Source organism: Falco biarmicus, chromosome 7 (genome assembly GCF_023638135.1).
Source record: "Falco biarmicus isolate bFalBia1 chromosome 7, bFalBia1.pri, whole genome shotgun sequence".
Classification (NCBI taxonomy): domain Eukaryota; kingdom Metazoa; phylum Chordata; class Aves; order Falconiformes; family Falconidae; genus Falco; species Falco biarmicus.
In genome coordinates, this window is record NC_079294.1 from 56,839,240 (window position 1) to 56,858,990 (window position 19,751).

At 44.0% G+C, this 19,751-nt stretch overlaps 1 protein-coding gene across 4 annotated transcripts in view; it reads right to left on the reverse strand.

The window, feature by feature from the left end:
- Window positions 1–9,125: 9,125 nt before the first annotated feature.
- The window catches only part of MAPK6 (mitogen-activated protein kinase 6), a 31,566-nt gene continuing 20,940 nt past the window's right edge, over window positions 9,126–19,751 (reverse strand). For all 4 annotated transcript variants that reach the window (XM_056347676.1, XM_056347674.1, XM_056347673.1 and 1 more), the window contains exons 2-6: window positions 17,049–18,263; window positions 16,203–16,347; window positions 12,965–13,129; window positions 12,127–12,328; window positions 9,126–11,513 (exon numbers count right to left, since the gene is read on the reverse strand). In XM_056347676.1, coding sequence (XP_056203651.1) covers window positions 10,415–11,513; window positions 12,127–12,328; window positions 12,965–13,129; window positions 16,203–16,347; window positions 17,049–17,603 — 2,166 coding nt within the window. In that variant the 5' untranslated portion in view covers window positions 17,604–18,263 and the 3' untranslated portion in view covers window positions 9,126–10,414. The remainder of the gene's footprint in view (window positions 11,514–12,126; window positions 12,329–12,964; window positions 13,130–16,202; window positions 16,348–17,048; window positions 18,264–19,751) is intronic.

Consider the following 19,751-nt stretch of genomic DNA (forward strand, 5'->3'; position numbering starts at 1 on the left):
CCCCAGCACGTGTCCCAGCCAGCCCTGCTCCCCAGCTGCTGCCAAGGCGGCCAGCGACCCCCAGCATCCCCGCCTGCCCTGCCAAGGCAGCACGGCCAGAGCGCTGCCTCCTGGCAGGACGGGCCACCTCTGCCAAGTGGCACCGCGCCGCGGCACCAGCACACTTTGCTCTCGTAAAGGAGCAGAGCTGAGCTCTCCCACTGCGTTCCCATCTGGACGCTACCTTTAATCATCATCACTGCCCCAATTCTCCTTGCAGCTGCTCCATATTCAGATGACATGGTTCATTAGTTTCTATAAATGGCCAGGACATTGCATAGACTTTGGGGACAAAGTGAGAGCCAAAGCTGTAAGTGACTTTTTCTCCTTACCGTAAGGCTTCTTGCAAGGTGACTCGAACCCCAGCACCTTGTGGAGGCCGGTCAGTCCCACCCCAGCCAGCAGCCTCCTTCGGCAGGGCAAGGCTCAGCTGTTCCATCTTCCGTTTTCCCTGCTGGGAAGTGGAAAAGGCAACACGTGCGTTTCTTAGGGGTGCAGGGGGAAAGCAATTAACATCTGAGCATGCTGCAAAACCTTCCTGAGACTTGACTTTTCTTCCCTCACCAGGAAGCCGAAGGTGGCTTGAAATGTTTGAAAATGATCCCGTTCCCAAATTGCGGTGAGCTCAGCCAGGCGGGCGGGCGATGGGGCTGGGGAAGCACATGGCAGCGAGATGGCAGCAGGGCGTGCTGGCAGCCGGAGGCAGTGTGCCCCGCTGGCAAGTCACCCAGGCACGAGCAGTGGGGTCTCCAACCTGGCTTTTACAGCAGCCTCATGAGTATTTTAAGGAGAAGACAGGGAAGGACCAAGGTGGTCTGCCAGCAGCTGCTGTCGCTGTGCTGGCCGGCAGCGTGCAGGGTGCTGGGGCTGGGGACCCGGAGCTTTCCCAAGCCCAGGCTGCCGGAGCCCTCCTGGCCGCGCGGTGCCCGGGGCCGGTGCCAGGCAGCTGCCCTGCCTGCCTGCCCAGATCCCCGCCGCTGCGCATCATCGCTCAAATAGCTTAAGCAAATTCTTCTCATACTTCACTTGAGCCAGACGCTGTAAATTGGATTAAAGTGGTGCCTGGAGAGATTTCTAGAGCCAAATATTTAAAACGAACATGAATTTGAATGTTTTCTGGGCTGCCACAGGGATGCCCCCTCCTCCCCCTCAGCATGCAGGGGTCTCCGGGGGTTTGAAGCCACCTCTCCTGTGACACTGCCTGCAGATGCCAAAATGCATGTCAAAACCCGGAACAGTGAAGTTCAGCTAGAAAGACATCTTTTCATTTCTGCTTGGACAAAAATTGTACTGGGGCTGGCTGTTAAAGGAGCTGGGCATCCCCCCACTCCGGGGAACTGCCTGAGCTCCTGGTGCAGGCAGGCCACTAACTCCAGCTAATTATTTCACTTTAAGCACTCCATCACCTTCCATTATTTCTCATCTGTCATAAAAGTCAGGTGATGCACTGAACATCTGTGATGTTCATGGACGAGCGTAGCGTTTTTCCTATTTTATGGACATGGAGAGCAAATCTGTCTCATTGTTTGAGCATGGAAGAAGAGCCACTGAGGCTATAGGAAATACTAGTCACGCCAGCATCCTCAGGACCCAAATCATCTGCAACACCGATGAGGAACATAACTTGCAGATACACCAGGGAAACCCAGTGGAGGCCAGCTTCACGGCTGTGGGACCCGCAGGGTGCTGGGCAGAGCCTGGGGGAGCCCGCCATGCACCGAGCTTCCCTTCCTCTGCTGGAAGCCTGCAGCACTCTCCCACGGTGCCTGTCCTAACTAGCAGAAGACCAGCTGGCCGAGAAGAATTGCTCTGTGTTAACCAGCCCAGCTGATCAAAACTCACCCAAGGACTGTTTTGCACCCATCTGATTCTGCATTGCACAGACAAACACTGGTGACCTGTGATGCACATAGCAGATTCAATTTGACTGTGGGAGGTAAGTAGGTGGGTAGCAGTTTGGACACAAGGAAAACAGCAATTTCGATTTTATGTTAAAGAACAAACCAGTTTGGTTTAGCCTTAGAGATTTTAGTGCGCATTTCCTAACGGCTCAATGAACTCGTAAGTTATGGGGTTAAGCTGAGTTCATGCTGGCCTCTGAGCACAGTCTACACGTGCTGGAGCCTGGGACCTCACCGTGCGAAGTCCTCTCAGAAGCTGGCCACACTCTCCCAGGCTGAAACCAGCCTCTGGCACCAGGCTGCCCCTGCTCACAAAGGACCAGAGATGGTGTGCGAGGGGCTCTGGCCGACCGCCAGCCGCAGCACAAACCTCGGGCGGTTTGCAGAGCGGCTCAGCGGTGATGGGGACCCGCCACCCCCCCTGTAAATCCACCCCGGCGACGGCTGCTGGCAGCCCCTGAAAGGAAGAGTCAGTCGGGAAGAGAAAAACACGGTCTGGTTTTTATATTGTCTTAGGCTGGAAGGAAGCCACGGCTCACGGCTCGGAGAGCAGGCTGCGATCAGCTGGGAGAAATACAGTTCCCTCGTGGCAGCCGAGCTGTGAAATAGAGCTTCATTTTGGTGCCTGGCAGCACCTGTGAGGTCATACCAGTTAAATAAATATGATGCCAGGCTGATGTGTTGTAAGGAATGGTTTATGACCTTCATCCAATGAAAAAGAGAGCAGGCGGCTACTGAGAGAAGGTGAGTGAACCTATTTGTGTCAATAGCCATAATCAGTCACATTTTGGGGAACGCAAGGACATTGCGTTCTCTCTGCCAGCAAAGCCGTGCTGCCTCTGCCTCAGGGGTTTGGTGTGGGCCTACAAACACGGGAGAAGGGGGTGTTTTCCTGCAGGCAGCCCCTGTGTGGGAGCCTCCTGGCCCCTGGCAGCTCCCCGCAGCCGGCCCTGCCGCCCCGCAGCGCTACCAGCTTTCCAACATCCTGTTTTCACCGGGGTTATTTTAATCTCCCTGCTTCCCATCATATTTTTCCTCCTGCCCATGCCAACACAGACTGTAATTCCTGGCAGGCAGGATGGAAATCTCCTCCCCAGGCTGCGCCAGCATTCTGGAGGATGAGCCGGACTCTGCCCTGTTGCCCTGGCTCCCCTCCACTGCCGGCACTGGTACCCGCCGCCAGCCCCGAGCCCCCGCACGGCCAACCCACCGCCCCACATCAAGGCCTTTTGGGTTCACTTGTCCACTAAACCACCCAAGCAACTCTGTGCTTCCCTGTTTTGCTCTGTGATGGCTGAGGAACCAAAAAAACTGCTTCACTGCTGACATAATTATGCTTTTATCAGGGCAAGAGAAATGAGGCAAGGGACTGATTACCTGAGAGCCATGCAGGCATGGAGAGCAGACCCCTTCATGCCCTTCCTAGCTAGCGGTGGATGTTTTGGCAGCTGCAAACGGTGAGCCACTCGGTGGGTGCCCAGCTTGCCATGGCTCCACCAGGGCTTTCAGGGTTTGCTTTACTCTGGGATTGCCTCTGTCCTAGATGATGAATCTGCTCGCCCTGCACAGGTCCCTAAGCCAGCCACAGCGAGGTTTTGTACCTTGTCTAGCTGGAACGATGCTGTACGCTAGGTGATGCAGTTAGCAAGGTCAACAGAAATAGGGCTGTAAGTGCCGGCAGTACCCAAAGGCCATTCCCACCTGCTCTGCACTCCAACAGCCATACAGGCTGGCGCCTTGCTGCTAGGTGTGATGTAAAATACACACATGCAAACAGCTGAGGGTCTCTCTGCATAAAGCAAGTGAAAATAAAATAAAGAATCATGACAATCAGTGAAATATCACGTCCATGGGTCCAAAAGATAATTTAGTATGCAGAAGTAGCTTAATCTTTCAGTGTGCGTCAACATCAAATTTGCTAAGAGGCTCTGTAAAAAATCTGAGGCAGAGATAACACAAAACAAAACCCAAACCCATCTGCTTTCTTGATCACAGGCTTTAAAAATGTCTCTGCTAGCTATCCAGCTATTTCAAGAGCTGTGCTGTTTAAGTCTATATCCAAACAAACATAGAAGTCACAATAAATCTGTCATTTGGTTATTCAGATCTATGGCTTTAAATGATTAAAAATGATAAAATTCAAGACAGACATCAAATGGAAACATGGATTTCTCTACAGCCTCTAGCACTGAAGATTTAAGCTCTAATCTAGTCTGAACAGCATCCCCAAGAACGAGAGTGAGAAAGTCTGGGTTTGGGGCATCCATAGCTGAAGCCTGAGCTGCAAACCAGAAGGCTAAGTAAGGATCGACCACCTTGTAAAGCAGAAACTCTGCCCCTGGCTACATTTGTGCTGCAGAGACACCTTTTTGTGAAGATGATGACACAGAAAAATGATGAGGTTTACATGTACCTTGCACCAGCCACGGTGTGATGAGTGTGGCAAAGGAGCTTCCATGCTGCACAGCACCAGAGCCTTGGGGTATGGCTTGAGGAACATGGCAAAATTCAGACAGAAAGGCAAGGCTGTGTTTTATTAGGCCTCACATCTACTCTGAGAGTGGTCGATAATCTTTAGCCGAGCAGGCAGGAGATCACCCCCACGCCTTGGACTGAACTCAGCCCTGAACGGTTACTAGAATATAATAAGCCGAAACCAGAGGTTACAAGAAATTTGGCAAAAATCAGAAGCGTAGGCAAAGACACAAGTAATGTGGAGCTATACCAAATTAGGGCAAAATATATCAGCCTTCTTCCAACTAGGAAACAAATGTCAACACTGAAAAAAACCCAACAAACCATCAGCCACGCATTCAGTAACGACTCCCTGCCCTGGAAGCACTGATGGGGTGCACTGTCAGTAAGGGCAGCCCAACACAAGCCCCCACTAACGCAGCAGCAGTCCTTCCCCACATCCCATTCCGTACGGCTGCGCTCCATCCCGCGGGACAGCGAGGGACCCGGCCCGTGGTGGTGCAGGATGCACAAGGCAGAGCGGGAGCCCCGCCACGCCGCCTGCGCTCCTGCCGCCGCTCGCTGCCCACCACCCTCATTCTGGCACCAAGGATGCTGAAGCCGGGGAAGGCGAGCGGGTTGCGAAAGGCAACGGTATCACTGGCTCCAAAGACAGACCGGGCGTAAGTTCCCTGTCCCACACTCCACTGCAAACAGCACACATCCATATCTCATGCCACGCGTAACAGCCAGGCTGCGTGACATAAAGGTTAGAAGTAATTTTGGCCGCAATAGACCAGCACAAAAATTACAAGAGGAATTTTATGATGAGCGTTCGCTACAGAAGGGCTGCTCTGCAGTCAGGATGCGACAGGCTCCGGAGGAAAGGCAGTGATCCTGTGTGACTGCCACCAGCTACTGCCACTGCTGTTTGCACAGCACGGGCCGGTACCCAGCTATCACCATAACCACGGGGCCACGAGGGCAGAGCTGCCTCTACACACAGCCTGGTGCACGCAAATCATCTTATCAGCAATGCTAATTCTCCGTCAAACGAAGTCACTGAACTTTTCAGCAGTCAATATTTTAAGGAGTTCTCAAATAGCAGCCAGAGTAAGCAGATAACCATTTTAAATATAGAGACCCTGGAATGGAAGCGTTTCTTCAGGGTGCTGGGTGCCAGCAGTGATCTGGATTATTTGCTTGTTACTAAATACCCTGCAGCATTACTTGCCAGGTTGTTTAGCTCAAGACTGACGCAAACAGCAGCAGAACAACAAACAAGAATTTGCAGGATTTTGTAAGCACTGAAGTAATTCGAGGAATAAGGAACAAACTGGTTCAGGGCTGCTGTTGCTCAGGATTGCATCTTTGGAAGAACGAGGACAGTTTACTGTTTAATTACATGTTAAACCTACCTGAAGGCTTAACAAGAACTTCCAAATCTCAGCAACAGAAAAGCAACATGAATATAAAGAAGGAAGACTTGTGAGAGCAGATTGAGTTTGAGGATGCTTTCCCCCCCATTGATACCCAGAAATAACCTGCACCACAGCGTGTCAAAATTCCTCAGGACTCCAAGTACAATCCTCTGTGTTTTGTAGCGTATGCACTACAGAGCAGGAGACGGAAGCCCACACATGGAAAAACTCTGTACCTAAGACTATCGCAGGGTATAGAGGGGGACAGGAAAAAATAGCAGAAGTAGCTCCAGAGCGACATTAGTTCCATGTGGAAGAAAAACTCCCCAGGAGGAAGCCTTTCCCCCTGTAAAAAAGGCACTAAAAACCTGTTTGTAAACAAACACCTCCAGGCAATAAGCCAGCCCAAAGCGAGAGAACCGAGCAGGGCTTTAAACGTTACGTACCAGGCGCGCTTCTAAGGACTTCTACAGCACAGAAAAAGCAATAGCAAGATGACAGCAAAACAAAGTAAACCAAGGCACACAAATGCAGCTGTAGCAGTGGACTCACTGCCTGCAAGCACACAAGCTGTCCTGCTGACCAGGGGCAGAGAAGATGCAGCAGGAGGGGCTGCCCAGCTGCCCCAGTTCCCCACTGGTTTGCAGAACCTGATCTCCAGCTCGCAGCCCCAGGAGACCTGCTGTGCTCAAGGCAAAGACTAGCTAAGGTGCGCTACACTCGTGCCGTAATCATTCCACTAACAGCAGCGTGGGCAAAGTCTTATATAAATAGCTGATACATATATAAATATAGCAACTCTTATTTAATTAAAATTAAATACAATTGTGAGAAAGTTAACTGACCACGACTGAAAACTCCTGATCAGAACAAACTGTTGAGCATTGTCGATTTGCAATTATTAGCTCTCATGTGATGACAATAGATGCAAAATTCTCTGTCCTGGTCTGTTCGGTAAGGGTCAACATTGTCTCTTCCAGCTGAAGTTCTTGTTGGATATACTTTAAAATGCTGCCTTTTAACCAAAGAACACACAGAGAAGAAAAGCCATTTTTAAAAGATGGTTAGCATCGCTTTTTATTTGCTTTTTTGTTAAATAAGGGTGTTCCATTTTACGCAGCAAGCACTTTAGCATGAAGCAGTGGCCCCTTTATCTGGTTTATAATTTAAGCCTCTTCCATAATATGTTTTTCAAGACAATTCAGTTGCTAGGTCACAGCCAAAGAGCTATACATGTAACTGTCCTATTTATTTTTTTCTTGCAGGGATGGGCACGGCTGATGAGTGTGGGACAGAAACAACTTGTACGTGCTAGGAACACCCAGCGAAAGCCTGCACCTCCCACAGGCTGCTCCCCCACGTTTCCCAAGGGAGAACCCAACCCCCCACTCGGAGCATCTTCCCTTTCTAGGAGTAAATTTCACTTTGTGTGGTCCTTACGAAGCACTTTTACTTTCTTTAATCAGCTCCACATACAGAATTACTTCTACTTAATAAGCCAGACTGCCCAGCTGTATGCCCCACCGATGCACAGACAGCGCCAGCTACGAGAGCGGGGTTTGCAGCAGCGCAGGCGGCAGTGCCTGTACAGCGTTGCTCTCCCCAACACAACTAGAAGTCAAAGGCAGTGAAGCACCACGCTGGATTTGGGCTCAACACTTGATTCTCCCCTTCCTTTTTGAGTGTAAGATGTTCCCTTTCTACTATTACAGGCTTCTTAAGTACTGTTGAGTTTCACTGGGGTTAACCCCCACAAAACTTCATTTGCACAGGAGGTGTTTTTAAGCTGAATTTTGTTTCCAGTTTCTAAGCACTTCCCACCTGCTGCTTCCACCCAAGCTCAAAAAAACACTACCACACCAAAACAGTTCCTTTGCCTAGGAAAGGGGGCAACCAGCCAACTCCTCCCCCCTACAGCCCCACAGGTACAAATTGATGTGGCTGTGGGAACACTCCCATACCATGCCCAAGGACATACACTGTGTCCCATCCCTCCAAGTGACCATTTTCTGCCACGCTGAAAACATTTCCTTGATTTAGGCAAGTTGCTGCTGTGCTACCTGCCAGAGGAGCAGGGGGGAGGGATGGAAAAATCGGAGGAAATAAGACACTGTCATGGAAAAAGTTGTAGGAGCTTGCCAAAAGATGTAGCTTTATCATACGGCTAATTAGCTCCCTCAGGAATGGTTCTGCTAGGAGGAACTGGAAGAGAAATACGTGTTGTCCTTAGGGCTTGCTGCAAGAGACCTGACCTGTGCATTTTGAAACAACCCACAGGATTACCTGGTTCTGCTCCCGAGACCTCCTTGTGCAAGCGCTCCAGCCGAGCTCCTGCACGATTTCCTTCGCTCCATGCTGTCCGCGACACCAAGGTGCTCACACGCGCTCACAGCAGCCTTCCCACGCTGACGCTACTTTGTCTAAAAAGTTGATAGAACAGCCGTGCTCACTTATACTCTGGAAGTCAATTGTATTTTCAACAAGAACGGTTACTGACAGCAGCACGCGCGCTTTCACAGCCGTACAGCTACACAGGCTTTTCTTCAGTGCAGCCACAGGCCCCGGGGACAGAAGTGTGCTGCGGGGGTCTCCATCAGGGCACCGCACCCGCAGCCGCCAGGGCAGGCTGCAAGGCCGTGTCTCCTGCTCCCTGGGGAACCTCGTGCTAGGGACTGCAGGCGAGCAGGGCTGCCCTTACAGCAAGCTGCGTTACCTGTAGGTCTCTTCACTTTGTGTCCAAAACAGCATGGCCAGTGGGGCCGGGGCAGTGACCGTCCCCCTGCGCTGGGCACTGGTGCAGCCGCCCCTCGAATCCTGGGGTCAGCGCTGGGCCCTCACTGCAGGGGGGACATTGAGGGGCTGCAGCGTGTCCAGAGCCAGGCAGGGGCTGGGGCACGAGTCCCATGGGGAGCGGCTGGAGGGGTGGGGGGGTTCAGCCTGGAGAGGAGGGGGCTCAGGGGGGACCTCATCGCTCCCTACACCTACCTGAAACAGGGTTGCAGGCGGTGTGTGTGTTGGTCTCTTCTCCCAGATAAGAAGTGACAGGACAAGCTGCACCAGAGGAGGTTTAGATTGGGTATCAGGAAAAATGCCTTCACAGAACGGGTGGTCAGGCACGGCCACAGGCTGCCCAGGGACAGGGTAGAATCACCATCCCTGGGGGTGTTCAGAAAACACCCAGATGTGGTGCTCAGGGACAGGGTTTAGAAGTCGGCTCAGCTGTCCCGTGCTGACAGTCGGATGTACCATCTCAAAGGTCTTTTCCAACCTAAATGATTCTATGATTGTACAAAGCACCAAAAAACAACAGTAATTTTTGCTGGCCATGTTTTTATTTGTTTTTCATTTTAAACAGGGGAGCCAATGATACATCCAGTATTTCAAAAAATCAGAAGGTAAAACAAATTTTCAGAAGACTGAGATGCTACATGCTATATTTAACCTAATTTTATTCATGCTTGCTTTTGAGGGGAGTTGAGAGTGGGACAGGAATCATTCAGTAAAAACATACAGTAAAAACAAAATTTCTCACCATATAGAACTTTAACCTACAGTAATGTTGTACCTTAATTATTTCCATGCACACAACTAACATTACAAAATTTTTTAAAAATAAACACAATTAAGACTTCTAGGAGCATTTGATAATAAAGCAATTCCTAATTTCTTTTGTAGAGATCAAGCACCTCCAATTACAAATTCCTATACACAGTGAGTGCTTACTTGAAATGAAAACTAAAAAATAAAAATTAAAAAAATGTATTGGATAGCCTCAGAATAAGCCGATGTTAATATATATCCAGCTATGTAGGCAATAAAACCATAGTGCTAAACGAAAACTTTTATCTGAAAAGTAACTCAAAAATTGACTTTCTATAATTACAGAAATATACTTATTTGCTAAAATAAATAAAAGTGCTGCATATTAACACTTCACTATAAAGAATGCATACCAGAACATTTATAAATATTGAATGATTTTCAGTAAGAATAGCTACTACAATAATGCTGGCTAAATAGAAGTGCATAATGAGAAGCACTATGGGTGGTTAATGTTTTGCCACATACTGCTGTTACCTTGAGGTAGATAACACATGCGTACCAAATTCTGCATTCATTTCAGTTGCTGCTGGTATCATGTGTCTAAGAAATGTGTACAGTATGAAAAAACTCTAAAATACGCATGAATGAAAAAATGTTTTGGGAAAAATAGATATTTTCATGCAATTATGTACAGTCTCACTGTGTAAATTTCAAGGCAAGGTTCTTTTTCTGCAAAACATGGACACTGTTTTACTGAGAGAATGGTTTTTGTTTTTTTTTTTTTTACTTGGTTTAGTGCATTTTTTGTTACCTCCTGCATTTTGCATTATTTTGCTCTATTCATTAATTTTGTGTGCAAACGACATGCCAGTTTAAAAACAAAACTAACTCATGTAGAGAAAGTAATTCTGGATTGTAAAAACAATGGTAAACAGAAAACTAATGAAATCCATACCAAAATTACACCGTCTGATTCAAGTAAAAAAATTACTTACACTAGTAATAAAAAAAGACAAACACATCTCATGAATATAAAAGAAATGTCTGCTGAGTGTTTTAATTTAGATGTTTCAGAATGCTGCTGTACGTTTTGTGGGGAATCTGGGGAGATGATTTCATAGCAGAAGGTGTTAACGTGGCCTGTATTGATTTCAGTGGCGAACCAACGGGGCTGTGAAACTGAGGAATACCTATAGCCTCAAGCTGCTTGTTGAAGAGGAGTTCTCCACTGTTACTGAGAAAGCTCTCTTCTCTTTCCTTCTCCCCAAGCTTCCCCTCTTCTACTGGCTCAGGTTCTAGCATTTCAGCATCTTCTTTCTTACTAAAAAATTTGTCCAAATAACTGGTGTAAGTATTTTCTTTTTCAACCTGTTCATCTTTCCTGACTTCACAACAGAACTGGTCTATGAGGAAGCACTCCTCCCCGCTACTTACAAACTGACTGTCCCAAGAAGTTTGGTACAGAGCTTCTAACTGTGCCAAATTAGCCATTCCTTTTTCCTGCTTCTCTCTGCTTACTGACTTTGATATTAATCCTTTCAACTCTATCTGAGACACTGAGCTATTCAAGTCATTTAATTTATCAACATCAGTAGACTCGTGTTGTAAACTAAGCTGAATGGTTTCTGCTATGAACGAATCAAAGTCAAATCCTTGATTCTTCTCCCTTTCTTTTTCAACGAGTTGCTGTGATGCTTCCTCAAGTGCTATCTGAGCTTTCACCAACCCATTCTTTTCACATTTAGACTTGCCTTTCTTATCAGACTTTTCTTTGCTCTGTTCCTTCCAGTTTGAAAGATCTATAATAAGCTTGGGCTCATAGTAATGGTTAACTTCACTGTCTCGCCAAACTAAGTTATCTAGGTACGAAGATGACCTCATTTTGTAATTACAAGTGTGACTACATTCCAGATCACAGTACTTGTTTTCATGGTGATCTGAATACTGCCAGCAAGGCTCAGTAGAGAAGTGGGTGTCAAAGGCAGGATCCTCCAGATACTTTTCACGATCTCCATCCAAATATTTGCGAGGATCTACTTGCACTTCTTCCTCATCAGTAACATCAGAAAGAGCCCTTGGATCACGCTGAACTTCATCAGCTTCATAGTTATTATGAATAGGCCAGTCATGGTCTGAAAACTGACTTTCATGGTATCTGTAAAACAATTTCCTAAGCGTTAGCAGCTAAAAACCAGTCTTCTAGCTCCCGAGACAGAGACAGTTAAGTTTTGAAATTCCCTTACGGAAGAATGACAATTCAACATAGATAATGATTTTCCTCAATCCAACTGGGTACCCCTGCCAGGTTTTTAATTTAATCTGGCATAAAGCAATCCTCACATGCACATCTGAAAGATTTAAGTCCAGAATTACGTACAACAGCTCACTCCATTTACAGAACTCTTTTAAAGTGTGTTTAACTGATCTTAAACGATGACTGTAAATCTCTTTGGTATTACATGCACTAATGATTGAACAAGACAATCACACTTAAAACTATTTATTTTTTAGAGAAATATTTTTTGGGGAAAAGAGTAACAGAAAGATTAACTTTAGATTCTAGAGCCTTGAGTGCTTCAGCATATCCAAGTCAGTCTAATCATTTATAAACTCAATGACAATGCACTGCCTGCAAGGGAAAAGTTTATTCTCAGGCCAACTTAATAAGAAGAAACAAACAAAACCCAAAATTATGCCCACGAAGCAACGTTACTTCAAGCACACCACCACTCAGTTATGTTACATGCCACAGTAAGTGATAAATTTACCTTTCCCAATTATAAATATGGCTGTGACTCTCATCCATCAGCAGAATATCATCAACCTCATCTTCAATGTGAAAAGGATGACTTGAAATAGGCTCATCCGTTGGAAAGGAATAAATGCTCATATAAGGATGGGACAAAGCTTCTTCTGCTGTCAATCGATCCATGGGACTAAATGTCAAAATTTGCTCCAAAAAGTCCAGTGCTGTGGAGAAAAATTTATCATTAAATAGGAGAAAAACGACATTTTAAACATCTAGAATTTAAGATTAAGGTGCAATGCTTTGCTCTAGAGGTGTGGATTTGTTTAAGAGTAACCACCTGTGAAGTATCAGCTACTAACAGTACACTGCCAAATATGCATCCTGTAGCCACAGGAAAGCTAGAAGAGTAGAGGTCAAATCTAAGATCAATAATAATTTAAATTAAAGTGGGAGGAAAAAAAATACTAAGAGACAGAAGGCTTTAAGCTGAATCAGTATCCAGCAACAGCTATCAGGAAACATTGCTGTCAGTTTGATTGGGAGACTTTTAAAAGCATTTGAAAGACAGTTGTTTCATACTGACTCCATTCTAATATCCCCTTGTATTTAGAAGGGCCATGTCTCAAAATAGAGTAATAGTGCAAACAGGTCCTGCAGAGATTCAGAATTCTACTCCAAAGATGACTGAGTAGCTATTGTGTAAGCAAAATCTTTTTTATTACAGCAGAAGACAGTCTTTCAGAGAACATGCAGGTTCTTCCAGCTGAAACTTGCTTTTAACAATCACACACATGTACTGTGAAGTTGCTCACTATTTAATGACTTTGAAATACAGACTATTTTTCTGAATGACTTACCTTCAGGACTGATGCCTGGAAGCAGCTGAGTTAAAGGTTTGTGTGGCTCAGTCATATCGTTTCGAATGTAAACTGGAATTACATTGAGAAGCTCCTGACGGTCCTCCTCATGTACAACAGGAATTGATTCTAGGATCAACTGCATCTGTTCAAGTTCATGCGCACCTAAGCACCAAGAGAAAATACAAGCTGCCATTTCCACTTCAAACACTTGTGATCCCTGTACATGAAAGGCATGTCCAAATTTTGTGCTCCGAGCAGCTATTTTCGGTAGAACACTATTATCTCCTACGCTGAAGTTCTAAATTTGAATGATAGTAAGTCTGAAGAGCTCTCAAAAATGCTGTAGCGTATGAAGAATTACAGAGCTGCTACACACAGATAAAGCAACCTAATCTTAAGCTCTGGCAAGGATGTTTTTACCACGGATGAGGTAGTCTACAGCATCACCCTGTCTTTTTGTTATATACTATACACTGCAATCCTCCCCTTTCAACTGATCCACCTATATTTGGCCTCACTTTGAATTATATGTCCCTTTATTAATAAAAACAGTAGTGGCTCAGCTCAGCAAGAGATCTTACAGGCCACAACCATTTGTATTAATATTCTACTTTGAAACCCGGTATTACTGTCAGGTGCAAGACAACAACAACAACAAAATCACCTGTCAGTTAAGCAGTGCAACCTTGGTTTTAAAAAAAAGCAAACACACAAAAAGACCTGTATTACAATTGAAAATATAGTATACTTTTAGTACTATCTGAAGTCTCCCGGGTAAGAACTGTAAGGGTCTATACAGCAGGTCAATTTTGATTAATCAACAACATCTTATTCAGTGTAACTGGAGTACCCAGAAATACAGCTTGTCTACCTCGATTTATTGTTCAGCTCCAAGAAGCATGTAGCATCCTAGAGATTCAACTAGCAGATGAAACTACATAGGATTATTTGCATGCCAGCATTTCCCTCCTTCACCAAGCGGCTCTGGGTGATCATCAGCAATACTGACGCATGTGACATTAAATAAAAAAATAAATGGGGACAGAAAGAGACTGTACCATCTCCAAATCTATGCACTATCACTTCAGTTTGCATGGCAATGCACTGGACATCCTACCATGCATCTGCCAGATGACCTAAAGAAAAGCTGACCAAGACCTACATTCCCCAAATGAATCAGCACCGCCTCCTGTTAACTTACCTGCAAGACTGAAAAAGCTCTTTTGTTCTCCTACTTCAGACTACTACAAATTACTTGATACAATTATCAGATGTTACACTGCCTGCAAATTGCTGGAAAACAGATTCTACCCTATCATTATTTCCACCATAAAAATTAATCAGCTTGCTTTCCACTAGAAGTGAAATGAGCATTTGAAATACTCATTTAGAAGAAAGAATTAGAGAGGTTACTTGGAACAGCTATTGAGTTCCTCTGCCTCCTTCCCTCCCTCATGCCAGGTATTCTGCAATTTTTATCTGCATTCTTCCTTCCCTTTCCCACCAGCTTTCCAGACACCAGGATTCCTAAGGGATGGTTCAGAAATAGACAGGAAGTTGCAAATTAACCGAATCAAGCCCTCCAAAGAACTTGGTAAAATAATTTTATTCAGAGTCTCAGGACAGGCTAACTACCCTATCTCCAACCATTTTCCCTTTCCAAATGCATGAAGAAGTCCACTCTTCTTTATCAGAAAACTACAGCAGTGCTAAATTTTCAGAGGGACACACCTAGAAAAATATTTTTAGATGTGGATATCCACAGAATGCCATTAGGACACATAAACGAGCCTACAAACTTTGGATTTTGGTTACTAAGAACGAGTTTAAAAAGCAAAATTCTAGCTTACTACACAGCTACCAGACAAATAAAAACTTTTGGCTTTTTTTGAGTAGCATTGGTATTTGCCAGAACACTAGCAGTTGTAATCAATATATGCTGAAATCCACATACTTTCTCCCACTACTCCACTATTTTCCAGTGGAAGCGCTTGATGCAATGGAAACCTAATAAATCTCTTACCAGCTGAGAATTTAATACACTAGGGACACTATTCCAGTAGTTAGTAACTCAATGAGTTAGCAACTCACTGCAAGTTAAGAAAAACCTTTTTGCATACTAATCGCCGATTTCTATAAAATAATGATTTCAAGGTGACAGTAGTCCATTATAGCACTTAATGGGAAAAAGCTCTCAATTTCATTACCTTGATGTACAAACCAAAGAATTACTGCAGAGGTGTGCTTCTAGTCCACATGTATCTAAAGGAATGGGAGCTTCAAAATGCAAGTTCAGTTCTTACGAGATTTTATCTGTATTATGCCAGTAATTTAGACCAACAGGAGCAAATCCAAGAGTGAACCTGAATGAGACAGCTGCTGCTGAGGCCCCAGGGTGCACACAAAATAAGCATTTACTCTAGACTAGCTCATCTGCTCCCGTGGACTGAATGCCTATCAGCAGGTGGAGCACACTGGGTGATCTCCTACAGAGCAAATGACAGTTTCATTTTATCTAAAGAGACTCTAGTTCATGCACTGAGCTAGATCAGGATGGCCATCAAGTGATTTGCTTCAAAAATTTGTTCCTGATCCTAACCAAAGCACTGATGTAGATGCACCCAATGTGAGCAGAGCATTGTTTCCTAAATTACAAGATTCGGCGGTTACACATTTCCTTGGTATGCCACACTAAACCGTAGTCCTCCCTACTCTACTGAAACAAAGGTCAGGTCAAAACAGCCCACAGATGACAAAAAAATAGGAATGGGGAAAAAAGGGCCGCTCTTTCATAATTTAAAATATAAAGAAGTAAGAAGTGATTAGGGTGACTACATAAAAAAAAAAAAGTCTTTACTAGTAAGATACTCAGGGCATCCATAAGCCTCAAATACCCCCTGGATACACCCATTCACTAAAACATACGCATTTAGAATACTTCTAGGCATCCAGTAAGTTTAGTTTAATCTAACTACAAACAGATTTACCACATACGAGTAGTAAACTAAACTGTGATATTTACCTAAATATGCACCAGTATGAGTAACAGAAGTGGAAATGTCTTCTGCTTTACAAATACACCAATTTATAGTTTATGTAATTGTGTAATAATATAGCATATCCTGATAGTCAATGACTATTGATATTAGCCATGAGAATCAGCTTTTCTTGATGAAGATAACTAAGCAGTACTGCTCCTTTTAGAAACTGACACACAGATTTTTATTCTACCCACCTGCAAAGAGGGTCTTCCCAGTCAGCATTTCAGCAAAGATGCAACCTGCAGCCCACATGTCGATGGCTTTAGTGTAGTTGTTAGGAGAAAGCAAAAGACGGGGTGACCTGTACCATTTAGTAACCAATCCTTCAGAAAGATGGCCCTAATGAAATTAATTAAAAAAAGCTTAGATTTTTAAAGAGGTAAATTATTTGTTTCCTATTTTTTAATGTACTACAAGATTTTTTGGTCTCAGGGTCCTAGGGATAGTACCATGTGCCCCCTACTACACCCTTCTACCTTTTAAAATGGAACTGCAATATCTTTATGAGTGAATAGCAACAATATAGAAGTATAATGCTATTTATTAGTCAAATGAGGTACTGCAGCAAAACTTCCTTATTCCCAGATGTGAAATAAATGCAGAGATGATAATGAACTCTTTTGTGAAACATCATCTAAACCAGGAAGACCATATCTTTAAATTAACCCCCGAAAGCAGCCACACTTGCACACTATGAATGTATCACTTACAAACTTATCTAAGGCTTCTACAGTTAAGCCTCTAAACATTGCTCTTAATCTCAGGTTCTGTATTCACTGTTAAAAGTCTGCTTTTTGGAACACATCTAGTTAAAAAAAAAATAAATTATTTTATGCTTGCAGTAGTTCTATCCGAGACAAAACATGCCATCCAGAGACCTGTTTTACTCTATTTGCAAGCATTCCAGTTTCCTAACGTGATATCCCACCTGCTAACGAGGCCCTCCACAGACTATCTATCTCTGCAAAAGTGAGAAAGATGCTATTTTAAGAAAGCAATGTTGTCAGTGTATCGCTTAAATATTCCCCCTCTTCACATACCTTGTGGGAATAATGAGGATCCATGATTCGTGCAAGACCAAAGTCACCAATCTTCAGCACCAAGTCTTCAGTATTAATGAAAAGATTAGCTGGTTTGAGATCTCTATGCAGAACATTTGCAGAGTGAATATACTTGAGCCCACGTAGCAGCTGGTACATGAAAAGTCTGGCATGATCTTCCAGTAAAGGGCCTTGCTCTAGCAGATTAGCCAGATCTGTCTCCATGTATTCCTGGACAATGTAAACACAGTTCAATTCTGTAAGGGAGCCCACATCATCTGTTAACTGGCTTCCACTAGGACCAAGAATTTCAAATACTTTGACAATGTTATCGTGGTCAAGTCTTCTAATAATTTTGATCTCACGTAGAGCATGTTTAACACTCTGGGGATCTGTAAGGACAATTTTCTTGACAGCCACTCTCTTGTCACAGTCATTATCGACAGCAGAAAAAACTAAGCCATTTCCACCACAGCCCAGTGGTTTTAAGTCCATATACCGAGAGCCCAGATCAAAACCATGAATGTTCATGAGACTTTCAAATTTTTCTGCCATTTTAAAATTCTTTACGTTTCTTTTTCCTCAAACTACTAAGCTTCTGTAAACACGCGGAGACACTTCCACTGGTATCTGAAGAAAAGGTCTTACAGAAAGGGAGAAGAAACACTTGGCTTTGACTGCAAGATGGTTTCTTGACACTCTCATTTCATTATGAGCCAGCCAGGCCTGTTGTGTCCCCTTGAATTTAGAGCCTGTAAGCTCTAGAACTCAAACTGAGCATAAGATAGAAAGATTGCAGCATTCATAGTTCAAGAAAGGTGCAGCATTTCTGCAGACATTGAAGAAAATACTCACAAGAAACTCAAACGGAATGAAATGACATACTATGCACTCAGCTCTACTGTGCTAAACTGGTTAACATTTAACAAAAATGTGAATAAATATGCACATAATAGGCTTCTATTAACATCCTCCTCCTCACAGTGCAGATACATTCAGTGTTGGACTGGTCCTGAGCAGCGTCATTCTATGGTGCTGGTAAGCACTATTTTTTTTTTCTTCTTCTTCCTCCTTTTTCTGTCCTTTGTTTACAGTCTAGTTAAACAGGAAACTGGCAGCTCTTGATTTACAAAAGATGCCTTCTGTTAATGATCAGGTGGCTCCAGCTCACCACAATCACAATCAAAGCTACCATCCATTTTACTCCGTGACAACCTGAAAAGGAGAGAAAAATACATCAGTATTCTAGCACATACAGAAGTCTTCCTCCTCTCCCCACTCCTTAAGTTGTCCTAGATATACAACTTATTTAACGTCCAGTTACAAAATAAGAAGCTATCACAGAAGCTGAACTAATTAGAAATGACACATACCTTTCATACTTGTGGAAGAAAACTGACAACAACCGCCTACCACCATTTCTAAGCCTATCCTGTGAAAGGCTTAGATACAACCTATTGAGACTATGAGGCACACAATAAAAAAATCCTGCTGGATCTTAATAAAGAAGGGAATATCACAGAAAACTTGGTAATTGTCCAATATAGCTGTTGAGAGACAGGTCAGAAACAATTCAGTCACTAAATTTTGGAATAATTCTCTCCACTAAACTTTTACTCAAAGACAAAATCAGGGTTTTAACTATTTCAACATAGTAAGAGATAACTGGGTTCTGTTCGCATGAAAAGGGTAAGGTTTGTGAACTCTCAGTATTTATTGAGTTGCCAGAATATATAGCGCACATCCGATGCCACTTACAAAGCTTGAAACCTTATGATTTTGGATAAAGTTTATGAACACCTGAAATCATAAATGTGCCTCTACAGAATTATTGTTACAGGAATCACAGGGATAATTCCCACATATTAGACAAATACTATTACTTTATCAATTACTTCTACACTTACCCAACCTCAATTACAGAGAAAAACTTAACAGCAAGTACCTTTTACACAGTAACTGATATATTCTATAACCTTTTCCCCTAACATATGGGGACTTTCAGACATAATTTATTTTTCAATAGTCTAATGAATGCAACTTCTATTTATGAAAACAAAGGTGGTGATTTTCTCAGTAAGGTTTCCCGTCTGCAGCAGCAGAACGCAGTCATAAAGACCACATGTTGCATTTTTGCACAACATCCTCTTTTCTTTTAAATGATCAAAGATGCCACAAAGGGAAGACTCAAAGGTGTACCTTCTTGCAGTGTGGTAAGGTTTGGGCAATTCCATTACAAGTCACTTGTATATTCTTCCCCAACAACTATAGTGCATGTCAAACCACTAAATGTCTGCTGTTCGATCTTAGATTTGCACATTTCGGCTCTTCGCCCAGCTCTCTAAATAAATGTAAAGTTCTCCAAACTACCCCAACACTTTAATTCTATGAGCGCTTCTCCTTAAAACTGTGCTCACACTTCAATGGGACACCCGGGACCAAGCTAAACAAGTCTCCCCACTCCTAACAGGGCAGCAAGAGCAGCTGACAAATCATTAACATATTCTAAAGAATGGCCTCAATTCACTAAAGTAATCAGAATTGCATGCAGAAATAAATAAAAAAAAATAATGAAGGCAGGCATACTGGCAAACAGAAACAAGGCTGTTTCACCACATTTAAATGCTACCATTCGTTAGGCTCAAGCCTGATGGCCACCAAGACACACAGCCCCAGCGTCCTGGCTCACTCCCTTCTGCCACA